The 23,938-nt window shown below is 43.5% G+C and overlaps 1 protein-coding gene across 1 annotated transcript in view; it reads left to right on the forward strand.

Annotated features, from left to right (window-relative positions):
• Cers5 (ceramide synthase 5) overlaps nt 1–23,938 on the forward strand; it is a 40,596-nt gene that overhangs the window by 3,086 nt on the left and 13,572 nt on the right. The window contains 1 exon segment of the mRNA XM_052160179.1: nt 21,030–21,135. Coding sequence (XP_052016139.1) covers nt 21,030–21,135 — 106 coding nt within the window.

The raw sequence follows: 23,938 nt of genomic DNA on the forward strand, positions 1-23,938 counted from the left end.
GGCCTGATACTTTATGTATAGCCCGGCTGGTCCTGAATACACGGGAATCTTTCCTTAGCTTCCCAAGTACTGGGCTTACATTTACTTTATTTTATTTTACTTGGCTTGTTTTGTTTTGTTTTTTTTGAGACAGGCTTTTTCTGTATAGCCCTGGCTGTCCTGAAACTCACTCTGTAGACCAGACTGGCCCTGAACTCACAGAGATCCCCTGCTTCTGCTTTCCAAGTACTGGGATTAAAGGTGTGTACAACTACCCCCAGGCCCTGGGATTACAATTTAATGTGCTCCCTACACCCAGCTATAATATTTAACTTCTACCGCAGTGCTCAAGAAGCTGAAGCGGGAAAATCATGAACTTGGGACCCAGTTTTGGCTATATAGTGAGTTCTAGGCCAGCAGGGAGGGCTATGTACTGAGACTAACCTTTTGCAAGGGGAGGAATTCATGTTACTCCTGTACTTGATTTAATGTGTTTATGTGAGAGGAAGACTGAATTATTATGTGTATATTAAGACATATGTATTTAAGGTATATATACTTAAGATATGTAAATATATAAAAATATATATTTTTACTAAATAGGATTTGGGAAATGAGAAAATGCAGAAAAAAATTTCCTAGTTATTTTGGATAGACTTTTTTTGTTTGATACACACACACATATACACATATGCATACACATATAGACATACAGTAATAATTCTGAATGTCTTAAGATATACAGTAATGTCCTTTAATTCCGAGGGACAGGAATTAGCACAGAGCAGAGGCTGGGTGTGCATCCTGGTCCTTCTGCCCTGCCGCCCGCTTTGCTCTCACCTCTCTCTGCACGGTGGATATTAGTTTTCATTGTCCTTTTCTGGGTGCTACGGGGATCATTCCAAGGGTAAGTCTTTCTGTGTGTGTGTGGATGTGTGCTTGATATGCAACATTTCCAATGCAGAAGTATGTTTAGGGGATTCTACAAGTGGCTTCTATTTGACAAAATATTTGGGAGAATAAAAAACCAAACCAAACAACAACAACAACAACAAAAAGATATATAGTAACAATACAAAGCCAGGTAGTAGTGGCGCAAGCCTGTAATCCCAGCACTCTGGGAGACAGAGGCAGGTGGATTTCTGAGTTCGAGGCCAGCCTGGTCTACAGAGTAAGTTCCAGGATAGCCAGGGCTACACAGAGAAACCCTGTCTTGAAAAAATCAAATCCAAAAAACAAAAACAAAAACAAACAAACAAACAAACAAACAAAAAACAATAAAATTTAAGATAGGGTCTCTCTGGCTGTTCTGGAACTTGCCATATAGACCAGGCTAGCCTCCAGCTTACAGAAATTCACCTGTCTCTGCCTCCTGAGTCCTGGGGTTAAGAGCTATGCTTTTTGTTTGTTTATTTGGTTGATTGGTTGGTTGGTTGGTTGGTTGGTTGGTTTTGGTTTTGGTTTTTTGAGACAGGGTTTCTCTGTATAGCCCTGAATTCACTCTCAGAAATCCACCTGCCTCTGCCTCCCTAGTACTGGGATTAAAGGCTGTGCTTTATGTTTTAAGGAGCCTTAAACCTATCCTACTTGATAAAAATCTTCCTTTTCCAGACATGGTCTTGCCATGTAGTCAGGGCTAGCTCACAACACAAATTCCTTCCGCCTTAGCCTCCCAAGTGCTAGGATCATAGGTTGGCCCAGCCTGGTTGTGTTGTGTCAGCGTCTCCTCCAAAATAGACTTGATTTCCTTTTTTCCTCCTCATGAACCACCGTGGTTTTTTTTCTTTTCCATATTCCCTAGAGAATTGCAGCCTCTTCTAATAGAGATTACTTGAAAAACTATCTGACCATAAATAAAATATATCTCTGCCAGTCCAGACTGGTCTCAACTCTCTGTGCCACTCAACCTGGCCTCTAATTCCTGAGGGGTTTTGTGCCCCCACTGTCCAAGTGCTAGGGTTACAAGCATGAGCCACCACACCCAGTACCATTATCTATTTTTCTCAAGAATTACAGTGTGGCCTAAGGATATAGGTTGGAGATGGAGTGCTTGTCCTGGGCTTACTCTCGAGCATAGGCAAAACCCAAATTCCACAGCAGGTACTACCTCTCAACAGTGTATGGGTGAGATGGGGTAGGGGTGGGGTCTGTGAAGTACACAGTGAGCATGTGATCAGTAGATGTTTACTGAATGGTTGGAAGGGGTCTATTCATCCACACAGATACTCTGAGGGATTGTCAGGAACATAGATATTTCAGTATGAATAGACACTTGCATTGAATCTGGGATGAGAGGATTCTCTGCTACATCTCACCATGTTATGTGTGCGTGCTTAGTACTATTCTGTAGCCTCTCTCTTTATTCCTTCATATGCACACTTAGGATACCTCTATCACAAAGGGGTAATTCCTCCAGGTTTGCTCTTCTTCAATATTATATTGCTAATTGAAACCTGGAAGAATGCTCTAAGATCGATCTGTTGTATCTTATTTTTGTTTGTTTTGTTTCTGAGACAGAATCTCTCTCGTACTCAAGCCCCCCTCCCACTTCCTGATTGTTGGCATTATAGGCATAAATACTTGTTAAATACCGACACACCATGACTGAGAAGGCTAATTTACTTGGGGTGTGCCATTCCAACAGAAGCTTCAGTGACAGTTACTTTGTGAATCATGTGGGACATAGGTGAGCACTTTCACTTGCTTGTCTGCCATCTCGTCTCTTCACTTCAAGCAGCTTCACTAGGGTAGCATGTCCTGTCACTGGGACCTAAGAAGGCTCACTGCAGCCTGTTATATGTTACTTATTCTCTGAGGTGGGGGTCTTGCCTTGTAGCCTTGGCTTGCTTAGAACTTGATATGTAGAATGAACAGGCTGGCCTCAAACTCAGATCTCCTCCTCTGCTGACAGAGTGCTGGGATTAAAGGAATGCACCACCACCACCACCACCACCACCACCACCACAATTTGTTGGCATATGTTTTTAGCCTGTCTTTCTCTCTGCTCCACCATAGAGTTTCTCCATATAGCCCTGGCTATCCTGGAACTCACTCTGTAGACCAGGCTGGGCTTGAATTCACCCTGTCTCTACCTCCCCAGTGCTGGAATTAATGACATGCACCACTATGCCCAGCTTTTTCTGTCTTTCTTCCTCTTATGAAGTCTTAAAGTCTTGGTATCTCTATTATATAGCGCGCGCGCACACACGCACACACACACACACCATACATATCACCCCACCCTCGGGTTTCCCCACATCTACTAAGTGCAGTTTGCTTCCCCCTCCCCCCAACTCCCCTGTGTAGCCCTGACTTTCCTGGAACTTGATCTGTAGACCAGGCTGGCCTAAGAGATCTGCCTCATAAGTGCTAGGATCAAAGGCATGCACCACCATGCCCAGCTCTGCGTGTAGTTTTCATTTTGTTTTCTTTAAATAAGTAGCCTGGCTGCCTTTCTCCATGTCATATCATGTTAGCACAGAATTAACAAATCCCCCAGAGGATGGAGCCTCTGAGAAGAATAGCCACAGATGCTAACAAGGTTATAAGGAGCACAGCCCATTCCACTGCCTCCCTGCATTTGTTCTGTTGTGCATTATTGAATTGCAAATCACAGAATTAAATGACATTTGCACATCAGCAGAGTGGGACTGGGAAAAATGGTCACATGGTCCCATCTTATCAAAAATTGACTTCTCAGTCAGTTCCAGAGAGTCAGAAGCTCTCTGAGTCATTACTCACTCTGCAAAAACTTCCTCTACAGCTTTTTCTGCACAGTAGATGTTGGTATCCTACAGATAACTCTGTATTGTTGTTTTAGAGGTTTCACTGCTATGAAGAGAAGCCATGATCCAGGCAACTCTTATAAGGACAGCATTTAATTGGGGGCTGGCTTACAGGTTCAGAGGCTCAGTCCATTATTATCAATGCATGGCAGCATCCAGGCAGGCATGGTACTGGAGGAGGTGAGAGTTCTACATGTCATCCAGAGGAAGTCAGGAGCAGACTGTCCTCAGGCAACTAGGAACAGGACTCAAAGCCCACCTCCTAATAGTGTCACTCGCTATTCCAAGCACATTCAAACCACCACATTCCACCATGATCCCAGTAAGCTTGTTCAAATTCGTGAATCTTTGGGGGGGGGGGGCATACCTAGGCATAGCCTAATGCAAAATACATTTAGTCCAACTTCAAAAGTCCCATGGTCTATAACAGTCTTAACAATGTTAAAAGCCTCTTCTGAGATTCATGCAATATCTAAACTAATCCCTTAAATCAAAATCAAGCCAGGCATTGGTGACGCATGCCCTTAATTCCAGCACTTGGGGGGCAGAAGCAGGCAGATCTCTGAATTCGAGGCCAGCCTGGTCTACAGAGTGAGTTCCAGGGCAGCCAGGGCTATATAGAGAAACTCTGTCTTGAAAAAGAAAAGAGAGAGAGAGAGAGAGAGAGAGAGAGAGAGAGAGAGAGAGAGAGAGAGAGAGAGAGAGAGAGAGAGAAAGAGAGAGAGAAAGAGAGAGAGAAAGAAAGAAAGAAAGAAAGAAAGAAAGAAAGAAAGAAAGAAAGAAAGAAAGAAAGATCAAAATCTAAAAGCAGATCTCATACCTCCAACATCACAGGCTATAAATTACCATTCCAAAATGTCATGGTGAGGAAATACTGGACCAAAGCAAGACCAAAAGCCAGGTGATTAAACTCCAAACTCAGCATTTCCAGTCTGATATCAAAGCGCTTTTCAGATCTCCGAGTCCTTCATCTTTGTTGACTGCCACAAACTTTCTCTTGGGCTGGTTCTACTCCCTGTTAGCAGCTTTCCTCAGCAGGTCTTCCACAGCTCTTGACATGACATCTCTTAACATCTTGGGGCCTCCAAGGCAACTTCAGCCTTACAGCTTCTTGTTCCAATGTCTGGGGATCCATACACTATCTCCTGAGCTTCTCAAAAGAGCTTGAGTAATTTCTCCAGCTCTGCCTTCTATAGCACTCTAGGTTCTGGTTGACTCCATTCCACTGCTACTGCTGTCCTTGGTGGTCATCCCATGGTGCTGCATCTCTATGCTGGCATCTTCTACTGCAACTAGGCTTCACCAATAGCTTCTCATAGATTCCCCTCTATGGTGCCACACCTCAGTTTCTTTGCATGACCCCTTCAGTCCTGGACCTTCAACTGCAACTGAGGCTGCACCTTCACCAATGGTCTTCCCTGACCTCTGACAATGCAGAGTCTTGGCTGCTCATCATAACCTCTTCATACCTTCAAACAATGCTGCGTGACTTACACATTGCCAAGTCCATCTACTAGCATGAGGTACAACCTTGGCTACCTCTGGAACACAGTTCGTTTGTGCTCTCAGAACACACTTCTTAGATTTTTACTTCAGAGATGCTGGTCTCTGTCTCTCTTTCTGTGCTTGTAGGAACAGGAACATGCCTCCTTGTCCTATTATCACTAGTTTTCTGTTTTCCAACTCCTTCACGGTCTAAGCTTGGCTCTGCAACTTGCTCTGTACATTGAACTCAGCAACCTGCAGGGCGCTGCTAAATGCTGAGATTTAAAGACATGTACCACCATGCCTAGACCTTTTCTCTACTTGGGACTTGTCCTGTACCAGGCTGGCCTTGAAATCAGAGATCTGCTTGCTCCTGTCTCCTGGAATTGAAAGTGTGTACCACCATGCCTGAGCCTAAGCTTTGCATGGCTATGATTCATCAAGATCTGGATCACAGGTGTGCTCCCCATCTCTGGATTGTACTTCACTCCAGACTAAAAGTCCAAATGAAAACAATAATCTGGTCATAATAATGCTTACATGTAACTACCCCTTCTTCAACTGCAAAATCATAAGTTTAGCTGCATGGGATCTTGTCCCAAGGTCACCACTCCCTTAATTTCATTTAATATCCTTGAACACAGGATTTAGCATCACTCTACTTCCCCGTGTCCCTTTACTCGTTGAACCATACATTTTGTATTTTTCCTTTTTATGCTTGCTACTTTTCATTAAAATATTCTTCATAAACTTTAATAACCACACAACAAAATTTATACTAGATTGTATTGAGACTGCCTTTGTCAAAGCAATCAATATAAATCTCTTCACCTTAGCCTCAGGCAGACTTTTTGAACAATGGCAAAAAGCAGCCACATTCTTCACCAAAATAACACAAGAACAGTCTCTCAGCCACATATTAAAAGTCTCCTTTGGGGCTGGAGAGATGGCTCAGTGGTTAAGAGCACCAGCTGCTCTTATGAAGGTCCTGAGTTCAAATCCCAGCAACTACATTGTGGCTGGCAGCCATCCGCAACAAGATCTGACAGCCTCTTCTGGTGTGTCTGAAGATAGCTACAGTGTACTTACATATAATAAATAAATAAATCTTAAAAAAATAAAGTCTCAAAAAAATTAAAATAAAGTCTCTTTTGAAACCTCTAGAGCCAGGCTTACACAGTTCAAATCACTCTCAGCAACAAAGTCTTCCATATTCCTACTAGGATGGCCCATTAAACCTCAAAGGATTCCATTGCTTTCCAAAATTCCCAGATTCACATTCTTCCAAACAAAAGCATGGTCAGGGCTATCACAGCAATACCATAGTCCCTGGTACCAACTTCTGTCTCAGCTAGGGTTTCCATTGCTGGGAATAGACACCATGACCAAGGCCACTCTTATAAAGGACAACATTTAATTAGGACTGGCTTACAGGTTCAGAGGTTCAGTCCACTTTCATCAATGCGGGAAGCATGGCAGTGTCCAAGCAGGCATGGTGCTGAAGGAAGTGAAAAATTCTACATGGTCATCCAGAGGAAGCCAGGAGCATACTGTCCTCAAAGCCCACCTCTGCAGTGACACACTTCCTTCAATAAGGCCTCACCTCCTAAGAGTGCCACTCCCTGGGCCAAGCATATTCAAACCACCACAACTGTCAAGACCGGGATCAGGTTCCTGATGTATTTATTCCTAGAGACTGTGTATCTATCACTGAAAGGGAACTTGTTACTTATTTTTTGCTGGCACCATTTCCTGATTCAAAATAATGGTAGAGTCTTGTAAATGGGTAAAGAAGAGGTTAACAAAAGAACAGAAATGTACCTTCCTTATAGAGTGGGAAGGGGAGATCTGCCTATTTTGACTTCTTCTCCAGAGGTATTTTCAGGCAAATAAAATGTTACTTCTAAAGAATATACTACACAGTTTGACCATTGCACTTTATCATTAGGGAAATTAACTGAGACGATACTGCAAAAGGAGTTAACATAACTTTCTAAAATCAAATGATGACTCCAGTTTCCTAGGTAGAATAATAGAATTATACCGTCCAGTATAGAAATCACTGCTTACTCCACGTCTCTTAGGATTTCAGATGTGAAGACTCAGAGTTGAGATATAAAGTAAATACACAGTACACCCTAGCTTTTAAAAACATGTCAGTTTTTACTCTTACTCAGGCAGGGTCTCTTGTACATCAGACTAACCTGTCTGGTTTATAAAGCCGTGGGCTCCCTTGGTGAGCACTTGAACGGCTGAGCGACAATCCTAGTTTACACTTTCCTCATCATTCACATACTGCTGTGTCAGCCCCTTATACAGCTCTGTCTTGTTTTGTTTGAGACAGATCTCTATAGCCTAGGCTGACCTCAGACCCCCTTATGTAGCTGAAGATGGCTGGCCTTAGACTCCTAATCCTCCTGCTTTCACTCCCAGAGTGCTCGGACTACAGGTGTATACTACCAAACCAGGTTTAGCATTTTAAATTGTCAAATAAAATCAATAAAGTAAAAATCAGCTTGACTGTGGTGGTACACCTCTTTATCTTAGCAGTTGGGAGGCAGAGGAAGCAGATCAGTGAGTTCAGCACCAGCCTGATCTATAGACCTGAGTTCTAAGACAACCAGGGTTATACAGCAAAACCCTGTTGGGGGAAAAATAAATGAATAATGTAAAAAATAATTTGGCTTGGGTTTGTCTGTTTGGGTGGTAATAGTGGTTGCAGTTGTAGGTAGTTTGAGACAGGTCTTACTTTGACCTCAAACTAATAATTTTACTGCCTCTGTCTCCTGAATGCTGGAAGTGCAGTCTTGAGCTTCTATATATACTACACATAGCTCTACTTTGATCTTTTTTTTAAGATTTATTTATTATTATATGTAAGTACACTGTAGCTGACTTTAGACACACCTGAAAAGGGCATCAGATCTCACTAAGGATGGTTGTGAGCCACCATGTGGTTGCTGGGATTTGAACTCAGGACCTTTGGAAGAACAGTCAATGCTCTTAACCTCTGAGCCATATCTCCAGCCCTATTTTGATCTCTTAAAAATGTGGCTTGTAGGTGCTGGAGAAATGGCTCAGTAGACCCAAGTTGGACTCCTAGCTTCCATACTAGGTGGCTCACAAACTTGTAACTCCAGCACCAGGGCACCTAATGCCCTGGCCTCCGTGAGCATCTGTGCTTGGGCGTGTATATATACATGATTACAAATAAGTAGCCAATAAATAAAGTTTGGCTATAAAATGTTGCTCCTGTGGTTGCTAAGTTTATTATCAGTACATTTGTCCATTGTGTAAGCTCCTGTGCAGGTGTGTGCATGCTGAAGCACATGTAGAGGTCAGAGAACAACTTCATTCATTTTGAAACAGTCTTTCTATATAGCCCTGGTTGTCCTGGAACTTCCTATGCTGACTACATTGGTCTTGCACTCACAGATATCATCTTACCCCTGCTTCCTGAGTGGGGGGATTAAAGGCCACCACCACTGCATCCAGCTTAGAGAACATGTTTTGTTTTTTGTTTGTTTGTTTGTTTGTTTTGTTTTTCTCGAGACAGGGTTTCTCTTTGTAGCCCTGGCTGTCCTGGAACTCACTCTGTAGACCAGGCTGGCCTTGAACTCAGAAATCTGCCTGCCTCTGCCTCCCAAGTGCTAGGATTAAAAGTGTCTAGCCTAACATTTTTGGTTTGGTTTTTTTGAGACAGGGTTTCTCAGGCTGGCCTGGAACTCAGAGATCCACCTGCCTCTGCCTCCCAGGTTAACAGAAGGTGTGAGTCACTATTTGGGTCCTAGGGGCCAAAAATGGGTCTTTTCTGAGAATAGTGAGTGTTCCTTAATGCCTAGCCAACTCTCAGATTCTCAGTCTGGGTGCAGTGACACACACCTCCAATTCCAGCACTCAAAAGCAGAGGTAAGGCCAGCCCTGATAACAGTGAGTTCTACGACAGCCAGGGCTGTGTAGAGAGGGCTTGTGTACACACGTCTATAACCCCAGCACTCATAAGGCTAAAGTAAGATCACAAGTTTGAGGTTAGCCTAGGCTACAGAGAGAGTCTGTCCAAAAATAAACAAACACTAGAGGTAGGGTAGAGGAATGAAAAAGGACATTCCTTGTAGATTTTAGCTTGTGGGTGGCATCTGTCTTAGAAGTCTCTGTCACGGGCATGGAGCGTCTCCCATTGAATCAGATGCTTATGGTTGCCTCAAACAGATAAAAACTAGGCATGATGGCATACACTTGTAATCTCATCATTAAGAATAGAGCCAGGGGGAACAGAAGAGCCCAAGTCCCAATCCCCACTGCCAGAAGTAGTAAGAAAACTTTATTCAATGCCGTGTAGTTGAACAGATCAAGAACTGACAAGATCAAAACCTGTTTGTTTGTTTTGTTTCACTCAGGGTCTCTCAGTGTAATCCTGGATGACCTAGAATTTGCTCTGTAGCATGGTCTTGAACTCTCTTGGGATCTGCCTCCTGAGTGCTGGGATTGAAGGTATACATCACCCAGCAACAAAATCAGTATCGTAACAGTGAGCAGACTGAGTGATTTTAATATGTGGATTAATTAGTCTCTGAATGATTTAAGGAACCAAATATTCTATTTTTGGTAATGTTTGATGACAGTAACTAATAGGTAACCATTGCTCTGTATTCTTACTTTCTGTCTAAATCTGCTTGTAGTTAATGATCTGAAAACAAACAAGTTTGTCAGGTAGTCACATACACGTAGAAAGCTGCGCGGCCGAGGAGGGTGAGGGAATAATCACATTCTGCATTGTCTTTAGCATTTCCAATTGAGTGTGTTGACACAAGCCTGTGATCCCAGCACTCAGAAGGCTAGATCACAAGTTTGAAGCTAGCCTAGGCTATAGAGAGAGTCTGTCCAAAAATAAACAAACACCAGAGGTAGGGGTGGAGGAATAAAAAAGGACACTTCGTGTAGATTTTAGCTTGTGGGTGGCATCTGTCTTAGAAGTCTCTGTCACAGGCACGGAGTGTCTCCCATTGAATCAGGTGCTTGTGGCTGTTGAAGTGTTTTTAGGGAAATCTCTGATCATAGATTAAAATTGGTTAACTTGGCTGGAGAGTTGCTCATCAGTTAAGAGCACTTCTTGTTCTTGGGGAGGTTCAGTTCCCAGCATTCACATGGTGACTCAGAGCCATCCATCCCTAACTGCATTTCCAGGGACACCTCAAGCACTGGGCCTACACAAAGCGCACATACACAAAGCACACATACACATAGAATAAAATTTTGGTTAACTTCATTTCTGATTCCTAAGTAGTCAGTGACCTACACTTGATAATGTACAATGTTGACCCAGAAAGCGCTTTGTCTTTAAAGGTGGAACTTAACTGTCTAACGGGGATTTTTTTTTTTTTGAAGGAGTTTATTTATTCATCCATTCACCTGAGACAGGGTCTCATTGCATAGACCAAGCTGGCCCAGGACGTGCTGTTGTAGTCCATGTTGGCTTCCACTTCACTTCATGGATTAAAGGAGTATGCCATTATTCTTGGTTTGCCTTGTCTGGTTGTCAGTGTCTGTGGTGTTGCACTCGTATATCCTAGGCATGCTCCCTACCCCCCCTTTTTTTTACTTCTTATTTTGAGACAGGTCTTATTAAATTGCCCAGGTTTGCTTTGATCTCATTCTGTAGTTTAGGTGGGTCTTGAATTTGTGACCGTCCTCCCTTGGTCTCTGTAGTGGTTTAAATAAGAATGTCCTCCCGCTGGGTGATGGTGGCTCACACCTGTAATCCCAGCACTCAAGGAGGCAGAGGCAGGTGGATTTCTGAGTTCGAGGCCAGCCTGGTCTACAGAGTGAGTTCCAGGACAGCCAGGGCTATACAGAGAAACCCTGTCTCAAAAAAACCAAAATCCAAAAAACAAAAAAAAAAAAAAAAAAAAAGCCCTCCCATAGGCCTGAAGGGAGTGGCACTATTAGGAGGTGTGGCCTTGTTGAGTAGGAGTAGAGGACAGGCTTTGAGGTCTCAGAAGCTCAAGCCAGGCCTAGTGAGTGGCTCAGGCTTCCTGCTGCCTGCTGACCCAGATGTAGAGCTCTCAGCTCCTTCTCCAACATTACGCCTGTGCACACGCTGCCGTGCTTCCTGCCATGACAGTAATAGACTAAGCCTCTGAACTGTAAGCCAGCCCAGTGAAATGGTCTCCTTTATAAGAGGTGCATGGTCCTAGTGTCTATTCACAGCAACAAAACCCTAGCTGAGGCACTTTCCGAGTAGATAAGATTACAACCCTGTGCTGTCATGCCTTGTTCATTCTTCAGCAACGATTTATTGAGGTTAATTATGATATATATTTTCCAAGGACAAAAATGTAAATAATCTGGCTTTAGAGTATTTGCCTAGCATCCAAAAAAGGCTTAGGTTTGATCAAAAACAAACAAAAAAGCACCACCACTAAAATCGTGGTTTTAGTCTTTCGAGGGACAGCCGTAAAGCCAACAATTAAGATGCAGTCATTGTGGGTAAGCCCAGCATCCCTATAATCACAGGACTAGGGAGGTGGAGGCAGCAGGATCCAAAGTTCTAGGCTTTCTGTTACATTGACTGTTGGTGGACTACCTGAGGCCTGTGCTGTTGTAGGCTTGTTAAACCCGGAAAAGCACAATTTAGGTCTGAAATACAGGCGCAGAGTCTAGTGAAAATTGTTGTTGGAATATGAAGGATGATAAGACTTTTTTGAGAAAGAACTTTTTGTTGTCCATTTCCACAATCTGTCCTTCACCTTGAAGCACGTGCACTGAAATGCATAATCATGAGAGGTAAATAGGGCTGCAGGGATGACTCAGCAATAAGAGCGCCAGCCGCTCCTCCAGAGGACTAAGCTTTACATCCCAGCACCTGGCTGGGCAGGAGGCACACTGTTTTTTTAGATTTCTCTTAATTTTGGCCAGGCAGTGGTGGCACAGGCCTCTCATCCCAGCACTCAGGAGGCAGAGGTGGGCAGAACTATGTCTTGGGGACAAAAAATATAAAGGAAAGAAAGAAGCTAAGTAGGGATGGGGGCAACACTTTGAGAGGGAGGGAGGGTCGTGGGCCGGTGAGCTGGCTTAGCCCAGTGCCTCTCATCAGCTCTCACCCTCCTAAGCCACTGCTTCCCCCTTCTTGTTCTGCCTTTTGTTATCTTGTGACCCACTGAATTTAATTAGGGCTGCTCTGTCAGCATGAAGAACTTACATTAGCTACATCTCTAGAGAAGGGTGCTCCCTCCTTTGCCATCGTTAACAGTACGTGGCTTCTCGATGCATATTCCCTTCTTGTTATTTTGAGATAGGGTTTCATTGTGCCGTTCTAGCTGGCTTTACTCTGAATATGCTTCTCGATGCATATTCCCTTCTTGTTATTTTGAGATAGGGTTTCATTGTGCCGTTCTAGCTGGCTTTACTCTGATGACCTGTGTGGCCTTGAACTCACAGATCTCCCTGCCTCTTCTTTTTTTTTTTTTTTTTTTTGGTTTTTCCGAGACAGGGTTTCTCTGTGTAGCTGTCCTGGAACTCACTCTGTAGACCTGGCTGGCCTTGAACTCAGAAATCCTCCTGCCTCTGCCTCCCAAGTGTTGGGATTACAGGCGTGCGCCACCACTGCCTGGCTCCCTGCCTCTTCTTGAGTGTTGGAATTAAAGGTGTGTTACCACTATACCCCACTATTGTTTTTTATATAACCATATTTACCCTTGCAGATTTAACTCTCACATCCTTTCACTCATGTTCATAGACGTCCTTCTCCCTAACACATATACTATGCTCAAGCCCCCTTTCCAAGTTTAACTGCCTTCTGAAAAGTTGCATTTATTTGACATTCAGCACAAATCAACTGATCTATCATTCAGAAATGCTTATCTTATTGTCTATTTGGTTGAGATAGCATAATTAACCTAGTGATCCCAAAGTTTTCGAGTCCCATAGACCATCTTGAGAGCCGAGATAGGTAGGTGGTCTCACTGTCACTAGACTGTATTGCTTGCCACAAAACATCAGTTAGGAAGCTCAGAAGTGTTAGTGCTGAGAGGCAAAGTAGGAGGTAGTTATACTGACTAACCTGCTTGGGTGCTGATAGAGAAAAGGCAGAATGCAGTTACCCCACAATGCAGTTACACAGTACCTTCAGGCTGATCCACTAGACTGACATCTTGAAGAAGTTGTGAGAAGAACAGCTTTCGGCCAGGCATGGTGGCTTGCTGCCCCGTGTCCACTTCCCCCTCAGGTAGCCAGGCCATTGCACACCAAGCTGGACGGGAGGGAGGAAAGCTTAGCTGGTCTTGAGTGGGTGCAGTACAGGATTTCAGTCGGCTCTGAGTATATGCAGGCAATAAATACCCCGAAAAGCTTTGAAGAACTGACTTGTTTATTGGGGTGGGGACAGAAGGGTATGCCCCTGGGGAGGTGGCCAGGGTCTGTGGGGCAGGTTCATGTAGCTGTATACCACTGGCTAGGGCAGGGGTGTTAGAAGGTGCTTCGTCTACATATACTCAGGGACTGGAGAGGGGAGGGTGGGGGAGAACAACACTGGATGACCTCAAGATCAGAGGAGGAGTGAAGCCTGGTAACTTTCAGGGTAATAAATTCTTACCTAGGGTTGATAGTGGGGGAGCCAGTCCCTGCTGTCCTCATGTTTAAGGTATCCGGGGTTGAAGCTTCTTCCACACTTCTTCCATAATCTCTACAGTGGCTCACAGTAATAATCCTAGTACTCAAGAGACCAACAAGAGGATTGCTGTGAATTCTAAGCCAGGAAGGGCTGTACAGCAAGATCCTGACTCATCCACCTCACCAACCCCACCCCCACACCCAAGTACTTTTCAGGCTAAAGAGATAGCTCAGCAGGTAAAGTTCTTGCTGCACGACCTAAGAACCTGAGCTCAGATCCTCAGACTCTAAATAAAAGCTGGACCCAGTTACCCCTGCGTGTGTGTCACATGGTAGAGAAGATGGGAGGTGAAGACCAGACTACAGCTTCCCAGGAAGCTGGCAGACCATCGGGCCTGGCTTACACATTAGTGAACAAAAGAAACTCTGTCTTAAACAAGGTAAACTGTCCCCTGAGAGCTTCTCTGATAGCCACACAGAAGTAGCTTTCATAGACAGCTCACTGACTGCTCTAACAAGTTATTTCAACACTTGGGAGCAAATTGATCCTATCCAGCCTGAGCTGTATATGTATATAGCAAGACCCTGTTTCAGCAACAGCAAAAAAATCATTAAAAAATCATTAATCTCAAATGAGATTGTATTTATGTGAATAAGGTCTATTAATGTATACTTGTACTGGCTAGTTTTGTGTGTCAACTTGACACAGGCTGGAGTTATCACAGAGACAGGAGTTTCAGTTGGGGAAGTGCCTCCATGAGATCCAGCTGTGGGGCATTTTCTCAATTAGTGATCAAGTGGTGAGGGCCCCTTGTGGGTGGTTCCACCTTTGGGCTGGTGCTCTTGGGTTCTATAAGAGAGCAGGCTGAGCAAGCCAGTAAGAAACATCCCTCCATGGCCTCTGCATCAGCTCCTGCTTCCTGACCTGCTTGAGTTCCAGTCCTGACTTCCTTTAGTGATGAACTGCAACATGGAAGTGTAAGCTCAATAAACCCTTTACTCCCCAACTTGCTTCTTGGTCATGATGTTTGTGTAGGAATCGAAACCCTGATTAAGACAATACTGCTGTAGAAATTAAAAAATTTTAAATGTAACATACATTTAATATTTAAAATAATAATGAGCTTGCTATATGGTTATTTAACATCTTGTAAAAATAATTTTCCAAACTAAAATGAAAAGAAGAGTAATTTGATAGCTTTGTATGTCTGCTTGCTGTCTGGGAGTTCTTTTCTCATATCAGCTCTGCATTCATTGATCACAGGATATGCCATGTAGTTTCATTATATACTTATTGGAGAAAAGATTGTTACAGAGTCATGGAAGTATTATTATGAAGACAGTTTTGGCTTTACAGACCTTGTGAAGGGTACAAATTCTGGGTCAGTAAGATGGCTCACTGGATGAAGTCACTTGCCTCCAAGTCTGACTGTCTGTCCCAGTTTGATCTCTGGGACTCACATGGTCAAAGGAGAAAACTTTCATGCACTAATAAAGTCACTTTTTAGCCGGGCGGTGGTGGCGCACTTGGGAGGCAGAGGCAGGCGAATTTCTGAGTTCGAGACCAGCCTGGTCTACAGAGTGAGTTCCAGGACAGCCAGGGCTCTACAGAGAAACCTTGTTTTGACCAGGCTTTGGTGGTGCATGACTTTAATCCCAACACTGAGGAGACAGAGGCAGGTAGATCTTTGTGAGTTTGGGGACAGCCAGGGCAAAACAGAGAAACCATGTCTGGAAAAACAAAACAAACAAAAAGTATGTATAAATGTACTGTGTGTGTGAGGGTGCCCCTGGGACCAGAGAATGTGTCAGATCCCTTGGAGTTGGAGTCCCAGGTATCTGTCTGCAAGCCACTCGATATGGAGCTAGAAAATGAACTTGGATCCTCTGGAAGAGCACACAGCAAGCACTCTTGTCTTTGATACAGGATCTCACTGACTTGAGAATTGACCAGTAGGCCAGGCTTGCTGGCTAAACCACCCTAGAGATATGACGGTCTCTGCCTCACCATTGCTGGGGTTACAGGTGTGCACCACCACACCTCAGGTTGGTTTTGTTTTTTTTTAATATAGATTAGAGATAAACACTTTACTGAATGCACTATCTTCCTAGCCACAAGTTTCTCTCCCCCCCCCCCTTCCCTCATTTTCAAAAACAGGGTCTTACTATGTAGCCCTGGTTGGCCGACTGGCTTTGGAACTTGTTACATAGACTAGGCTGACCTCCTGGTTTTTCACTGAACTCTGAACTAATGAGGATAAGAAATGAACTGTGTTAGTTCTGGGATAGAGAATCCACTCCAAGGTCAGATAACAATAATGATAAGAATCTTAGCTTTACCTGTGAATAAAGCACAGACTTCTTGCTTGGCCCTGCTGAGTGTGTGAGTGAAAACCCAGACTGAGACAATGTGTTTGTAGTGAACATGACAGTAGCTACACCTGGAGCACAGGGTCTTCATGGGATTACAGGCATGTGCTACCACTCATAGCAGAGTCTCATATAAGCCCAGACTGCTCTCAATCTTACTGTATAACTAGGGATGAACCTTGAACCCCTGATTCTTCTGTCTTCCCCTCCCATGTGCTGGGATTACAGGCCGTATTGAGGATCAAGGCCAGGGTTTTATACTTAATAAGCACACTCTTTTAGCAATAGAACTATATCTATCCTGAGTTCATTAGAGGCTACTGTTAATGTTTACTATCAGGTACCAGACTAGCTATCCATCTTGTCATTTCATCTTTAAAATAATCCTGTCAAGTGACTTGGAGGGAAAGGTCACTTGCAGCCCAGTTCACTATCCTCTATTCTGCCAGGCGGTGGTGGTACATACACCTTTAATCCCAGCACTTGTGAGGCAGAGGCAGGCGGATTTCTGAGGTTGAGGCCAGCCTGGTCTACAGAGTGAGTTCCAGGACAGCCAGGGCTACACAGAGAAACCCTGTCTCGAAAAAACAAAACAAAAAACAACAACAAAAAAAGCCACCATCCTCTATTCAATCCCTAGGACCATGTGATGATCGATGAACCCTTATTCCCACAAGTTGTCATCTGACCCTGCCTCACACACATATGTGCCAGAGCACAGGAGTATATCTTCCCAACACACGCGCGCGAATGCACGTGCGCACTAAATAAATGTTAAAAAACTTTTTTTTAAAAAAATATTTTGAGCTGGTTTGATGGGTAAAGGACTTTAATCCCAGCACTCAGAGACTAGCAGATGGATCTCTGTTGTTTCGAAGCCAGTCTGGTGTATATAACTTCAGGGCGGCCAGGAACACAGAGGGAGGCCCTGCCTCAAAAACAACCATTAAACCCTTTGTTCAGACAGAGCTGGCTGAGGACTTACTGCTGCTCTTCCTGAGGAGCCAACTGGGTTCTTAGCATCTGTGCTGGACAACTCACGACCTCTTGTAACTCCAGTTCCAGGGAATCTGATACAGCTGGCTTCTGTGGCACATAATTAAAAATAACAAATATTTTAAAATAAGTAGATAAGAAAATAGCCATTGTTTGATATTCCCTGGTTCTGTAGGCATTTGACTTCCTTAGGGTCTCTGTTGACAATATCTATCTAACTCCAGGCCTGAACTTTATTCACCTTCAAGTGCCTCTGGGTTGAGGAAGGGACTTGACTAAGAGGCTAGTATTAGGAACCACAAAGACTGTTTTCTGCTTTTGGATCTTCATATACTACATGGTTACGAGGATATAATAGGGAACCTTTTGGTCTCTGAAATGGTGTGGCTTCAAAAAACAACCAAATGACTGCCATGATTACCCTTTTGAATGCTTCTCAACCCCAGGTCCAAACTGAGATCCAGCAGAGCAAGAACAGGTTTCTCTAGACCAGTTAGTTACCTGAAAATGGATATCATTGTCAGAGTTTCTGTTGCTGTGATAAAACACTAGAACCAATAGCAACTTGGGCAGGAAAGGATTTATTTCAGCTTACGCAGCCAAGCACTGAGGGAAGTCAGGACAGGAACTCAGGAATCCAGAGGTAGGAAGTGATGCAGAGGCCATAGAGAAGGGCTGCTTCCTGGTTCACAGAACCTTGTTAAATAAAGATATTGTCCAGAATTGGTGTTTATAAGGACTTTGAAGTTGGAGGTTAAAATATTAGCAAATAGTAATATAGCAGCACCAGCTTGGAAATGAATATTTACCACTTATGTAGAGAAAGCAGGTTATAGGTATAGCAGAGTCTGTACTCTTTTTTTTTTTTTATATAATTATTTCTTTTTTCTTTTTTGAAGATTTATTTATTTATATATGTAAGTACCCTGTAGCTGTCTTCAGACACTCCAGAAGAGGGCATCAGATCTCATTAAGGATGGTTGTGAGCCACCATGTGGTTGCTGGGATTTGAACTCAGGACCTCTGGAAGAACAGTCAGTGCTCTTAACCGCTGAGCCATCTCTCCAGCCCCGAGTCTGTACTCTTAAGTGTTTGTCTAAAGTTTTTTTTTCCGTTCATCTTTTTTTTCTTTTTTAATATTTTTATTTTCTATATTCTTTGTTTACATTCCAAATGATTTCCCCTTTCCCGGATTCCCCCTCCCCATATGTCCCATAAACCTTCTTCTCTCCATCCCTTCTCCAATCACCTCCCTCCCTTTTCTCTGTCCTTATATTCCCTTCCAATGCTAGATCAATCCTTTCCAGGATCAGGACCCTCTCCATACTTCTTCATGGGAGTCATCTGTTATGCAATTTGTGCCTTGGGTATTCAGGGCTTCTGGGCTAATTAATATCCACTTATCAGAGATTGCATTCCATGTGTATTCTTGTCTAAAGTTTTTATAGAAGATATAACTACCTCTTTATAGAAGAAAATAATGAAGTTACGTATTCTTAGTCCTCAGAGATAATAAATGCTGAACTGGGGACTCAGTTCTGAGCCAGGGAGAGAGCTCAGTAGGTGAAGGTCTTGTCTTGAGGGCCTTTGTTGGCTCCCCAGAGTCCACATAAAGTGAGCAGGGTGAGTACTTCTGCAGTCGCACTTGTTTCCTGCAGTGAGATGGAGTAGTTCACAGGCCAGCTTGTATGCACACAGAGCAGTAGACAACAAAGGGACTTGGTCTTAAATAAGGATATCTCTAACCTCCAAGTGTGCCCTGGCACACACGCACACATGTACATGCATCATGCCTAGACCAAAAGGAAGAGGAGAAACAGTGCAGTCTCTATTCTGTCTCTTCAACACACATGTACTCATACATGCATGCAGACAAAACAAGCAGACACATAAAATTACATAAGTAAGTCTAAAAAGAAAGAGAACATCTGGCCCCAGATGTTGCATGAAAAACATTTGGGGGATGATTCAATCCCCAGCAATAAAACCAAATGACCTGGGGGCTGAAGAGCTGGCTCTGTAAGAGAGCTAGCTGCCCTTCCAGAAGACAGATTTGATTCCCAGCACCTACATGAAACTCAGAACTAGCCGGGCGGTGGTGGCGCACGCCTGTAATCCCAGCACTCTGGGAGGCAGAGGCAGGCGGATTTCTGAGTTCGAGGCCAGCCTGGTCGACCGAGTGAGTTCCAGGACAGCCAGGGCTACACAGAGAAACCCTGTCTCGAAAAAACCAAATCCAAAAAACCAAAAAAAAAAAAAAAAGAAAGAAAGAAACTCAGAACTATCTATAACCACTGGTCCAGGGGTAGTAATCCATCTTCTGGCCTTTGTGGGCACTGCATGCGCATGATACACTAACATGCAGGCAACGCACACACACAGACACACAAAGTCTTTTTTTTTTTTTTTTTTTTTTTTTTTTTGGTTTTTTGGATTTGTTTTTTTTGAGACAGGGTTTCTCTGTATAGCCCCGACTGTCCTGGAACTCACTCTATAGACCAGGCTGGCCTCAAACTCAGAAATCTGCCTGCCTCTGCCTCCCCCCAGAGTGCTGGGATTACAGACATGGGCCACCACTATATAAACTGTTCAATTCTCTGCCTCAGCCCCCAAGCATGAGACAATATCATATATATGTGCCACCATACCTGACTTGATTTTCTGATGTGAGGAAAATGATACTATTCTTAACACTTCACTTGTGAAAGTATTTCACATGCATTTTCTTTATTATCACTATTATTTTTGTTTGTTTGTTTGTTTTTGTTTTTTGGATTTGGTTTTTTCGAGACAGGGTTTCTCTGTATAGCCCTGGCTGTCCTGGAACTCACTCTGTAGACCAGGCTGGCCTCGAACTCAGAAATCCGCCTGCCTCTGCCTCCCAGAGTGCTGGGATTACAGACATGGGCCACCACTGCCCGGCTTCATACACGCAATCTTTATATATATATATAAACTGTTCAATTCTCTGCCTCAGCCCCCAAGCATGAGACAATATCATATATATGTGCCACCATACCTGACTTGATTTTCTGATGTGAGGAAAATGATACTATTCTTAACACTTCACTTGTGAAAGTATTTCACATGCATTTTCTTTATTATCACTATTATTTTTGTTTGTTTGTTTGTTTTTGTTTTTTGGATTTGGTTTTTTCGAGACAGGGTTTCTCTGTATAGCCCTGGCTGTCCTGGAACTCACTCTGTAGACCAGGCTGGCCTCGAACTCAGAAATCCGCCTGCCTCTGCCTCCCAGAGTGCTGGGATTACAGGCGTGTGCCACCACCACCGGCCTTTTTTTTTTTTTTTTTTTTAATCACTATTATTTATGTCTGGAAAACTCTTATTATGTAGCCATAGCTGGCTTGGAACTTAAAGAAATCCAGCCACCCTCTGCCTGTGCTGAAATTAAAGGCATGCCCCACCACACCAGGCCCAATCCATCATTGTTTTGTTTTGTTCTTACTTTTTTGAGACAGGGTGCTTTTTGTAACCATAGCTATCCAGGAAATCATTCTAGATCAGACTGGCCTCAAATTCACAGAGATTCTCCTACCTCTGCCTCCCGAGTGCACCACCACTGCCCAGCCAAATCTAACCTTTTAAAATAGGTCTTTTCAAGTGAGTCAGTGGCAAAATATGAAACCAAATAACAGATTTCTAGTTCCTAGTCTTGTGTTTCCATTTTTTCTCACATTAATATACTAATCAGGGCCCCTTCATCATACTATATTTAGAATTACTATATAGTATACTATATTTAGCATACTATATTTAGAATTGGACCTTGGATTTTCTCTGTTCCAGATTTATTGCCAAACCCTGTGCACTCCGAGTTGGCATTGAAGACAGCACTCTCTATCAGGTTGAATCCAATGACACCCTTGAGAAGGTGTTCTCATCTGTTACTAAGGTAAGTAAGAAGGATGAAGACCACAGGAAGGGTGCCCCATAGGTGGGGAGACATGTAAGAAAGGTAAGTGTGGTGGTTTGAATAGGTATGGCCCCCATGGACTCGTGCTTGAGTGCTTGGCTACTGGAGAGTAGCACCAATAGGAGGTGCAGCCTTAGTGGAGGTGTGGCCTGTGGCTTTGTTAAAAGAAGCATGTCACTGTGTAGGTGGGTTGTGAGGCAATATATATCTGGCTGCCTCCAGCTCCATGTCTGCCTGCATGGTGCCACACTTCCCACCATGATGATAATGGACTGAACCTCTGCAACTGTAAGCCAGCCCCAATTAAATGTTGTTCTTTATAAGAGTTGCCTTAGTCAGGGTGTCTGTTCACATCAATAAAACCCTAAGACAGAAGTGGGTACCAGGGACTGGGGTATTCCTGTGATAGGCCTGATCAAGCTTTTGTTTGGAGGTATGTGGATTTTGGCACTTTGGAAAACAGAGGATGCTTTAAGTGGGGCTTAATAAGCCATACTCGTAAAAGCATGGAAGACTGTAGTGCTTAGGGTGATTTGAACTCTGGGAGCCTGGCTTAAGAGGTTTCAGAGGAGAAGAGTTCTAGTATGTTGCCTAGAGATCATTCTTGTGATGTTTGTAAATGTGGCTACTTTTTGTCCTCTGAAGAGTCTTCCTAGGCTAAGGAAAAGAGATTTAGATTAATTGCATTGACAATGGAAATATCAAAACTGCCTAGCATAGACTCTGTCCTGTGGTACACTCTTATGAAGTTTTTTGATCAAGCATAATAAGCTTAGGGGAAGAAAAAATATATATATATATGGTTCAAGGATTAAAGGGGCACCAGGAAGTAGAATGTAGCTAAATCCTGTGTTTAAGGATATTAAATGGGGGCTGGAGAGATGGCTCAGTAATTAAGAGCATCAACTGCTTTTCTGAAGGTCCTTGAGTTCAAATCCCAGCACCCACATGGTAGCTCACAACCATCCTTAAAGAGATCTGTCGCCCTCTTCTGGTGTGTGAAGACAACTACAGTGTACTTAACATATAACAAATAAATAAATCTTTAAAAAAAAAAAAAGGATATTAAATGCAATTAAGGGAGTGGTGACCTCAGGGCAAGATCCCACCCAGCTAAGCTTATTGTTTATGTGTTTGTAGTTGATTCTATCATGTTAGGCATTATTATGACCTGGTTATTGTTTTCATTTGGACATAAGGAGATGTGATTGTGTTATCAAAGTGACAAGGGATGGACGTAATGGCTATTCTCAGTTGTCAACTTGACTATATCTGGAATGAACTGCAATCCAGAATTTCTTTCTTTTTTTGTTTTTTTGAGACAATAGTCCCTGGCTGCTACTCACTCTGGAACTCACTCTGTAGACCAGGCTGGCCTTGAACTCAGAAATCCACCTGCCTCTGCCTCCCAAGTGCTAGGATTAAAGGCGTATGCCACCACTGCCAGGCCTCAATCCAGAATTTATAAAGATTTTGGGTAAGGGATTAAGGAAGGGCTAGGTCTGGGCCTGGTGGTACATACCTTTAATCCCAGGAGAAAGAGGCAAGCAGATTGCTAAATTCAAGGCCAGCCTGGGACAGAGCAAGATCCAAGTAAAGAAAACCTCTGGTCCAGGCCTGATGCTACACACCTTTAATCTCAGCACTCAAGAGACAAACATGCAGATCTCTGAGTTCAAAGTCAGCCTACAGAGAAAGCTCCAGGACAGCAAAACTTAGGCAGTGGAGGAGTTGGAAAACAGAAAGCTAGTGATAATGTAATAGAACAAGGGGGCCATGTTCCAACTCCTACAAGCAGCAGAACTCAGCAGCTTCCACCATGTGGCTCTGGCTTTGAAATCAAGAATAGAAGGGACTGCTGGGACAATTGATACTGGTAAGCTGGAGCTAAGAAATTAGCAGTGATTAAGAAGAGATCAGCATCACTGAAGTGAGATCTGGGCAGTGTTTTCTGAGAGTACAATGAAAGCTCTGTTCCAGAGGTAGACCTTGTTGTTGGCAGCCAGAATTGGTAATATGTAAGAGTCACCCAAATGGACTTGGTTTTGAAGGCATGGAGAGCAGCTGAGGCTGGGCACTGGTGCCAGGAAAGGTGAAGGTGCAACTTCAGTGGCAGCTGAGGTAGAAGCCTGGCACCATGAAGAGAGCCTATGAGAGGCTATTGGTGAGAATGTAGCCAAATTACAGCTGAAGACCCCAGCCTATTGGTGATGTTGGTACCAAGGGATGATCAGCAAGAACAAACAGCAGCAGTGGAGTAGAGCCAGCCAGAGCCTAGAGTGCTACAGAGGGCAGAGCTGGAAAGGTAGCCCAATCCCTTTGGAGGAGCCCAGATCATATGTGGATCCCAGACATTGGAACAAGAAGCTGTAAAGTTGAAATTGCCTTGGAGACTCCAAGATGTTAGAGATGCCAGAGTTGTAGGAAACCTGCAGAGAAAAGCTCCTAACAGGGAGTGTAACCAGGCCAGGAGAAAGAATTGTGTTGCAGTCAACAAAGCTAAAAGGAGTACATCAGACATGAATTTGCAGTTTGGGGTTTACAAGGCTGGTTTTCAGTTTGCGGTGGTTCCGTATTTCCTCACTATGCTCGCTTCCCTACACTGTGGAACAGTAATGTGTGTGCTGTGCTATGTTGAATGTATGTGATCTGTTTATTTTGATTTTAATAGGGGATTACAGTTAAGAGATTTATGAATCTCAAGAGACTTTGAACTTTAGACTTTTAAGCATTGCTAAGACTGTGATAGACTATGGGAACTTTTGAAGCTGGACTAAATACA

The sequence above is a fragment of the Apodemus sylvaticus genome, chromosome 17, assembly GCF_947179515.1.
Source record: "Apodemus sylvaticus chromosome 17, mApoSyl1.1, whole genome shotgun sequence".
NCBI classification, from domain to species: domain Eukaryota; kingdom Metazoa; phylum Chordata; class Mammalia; order Rodentia; family Muridae; genus Apodemus; species Apodemus sylvaticus.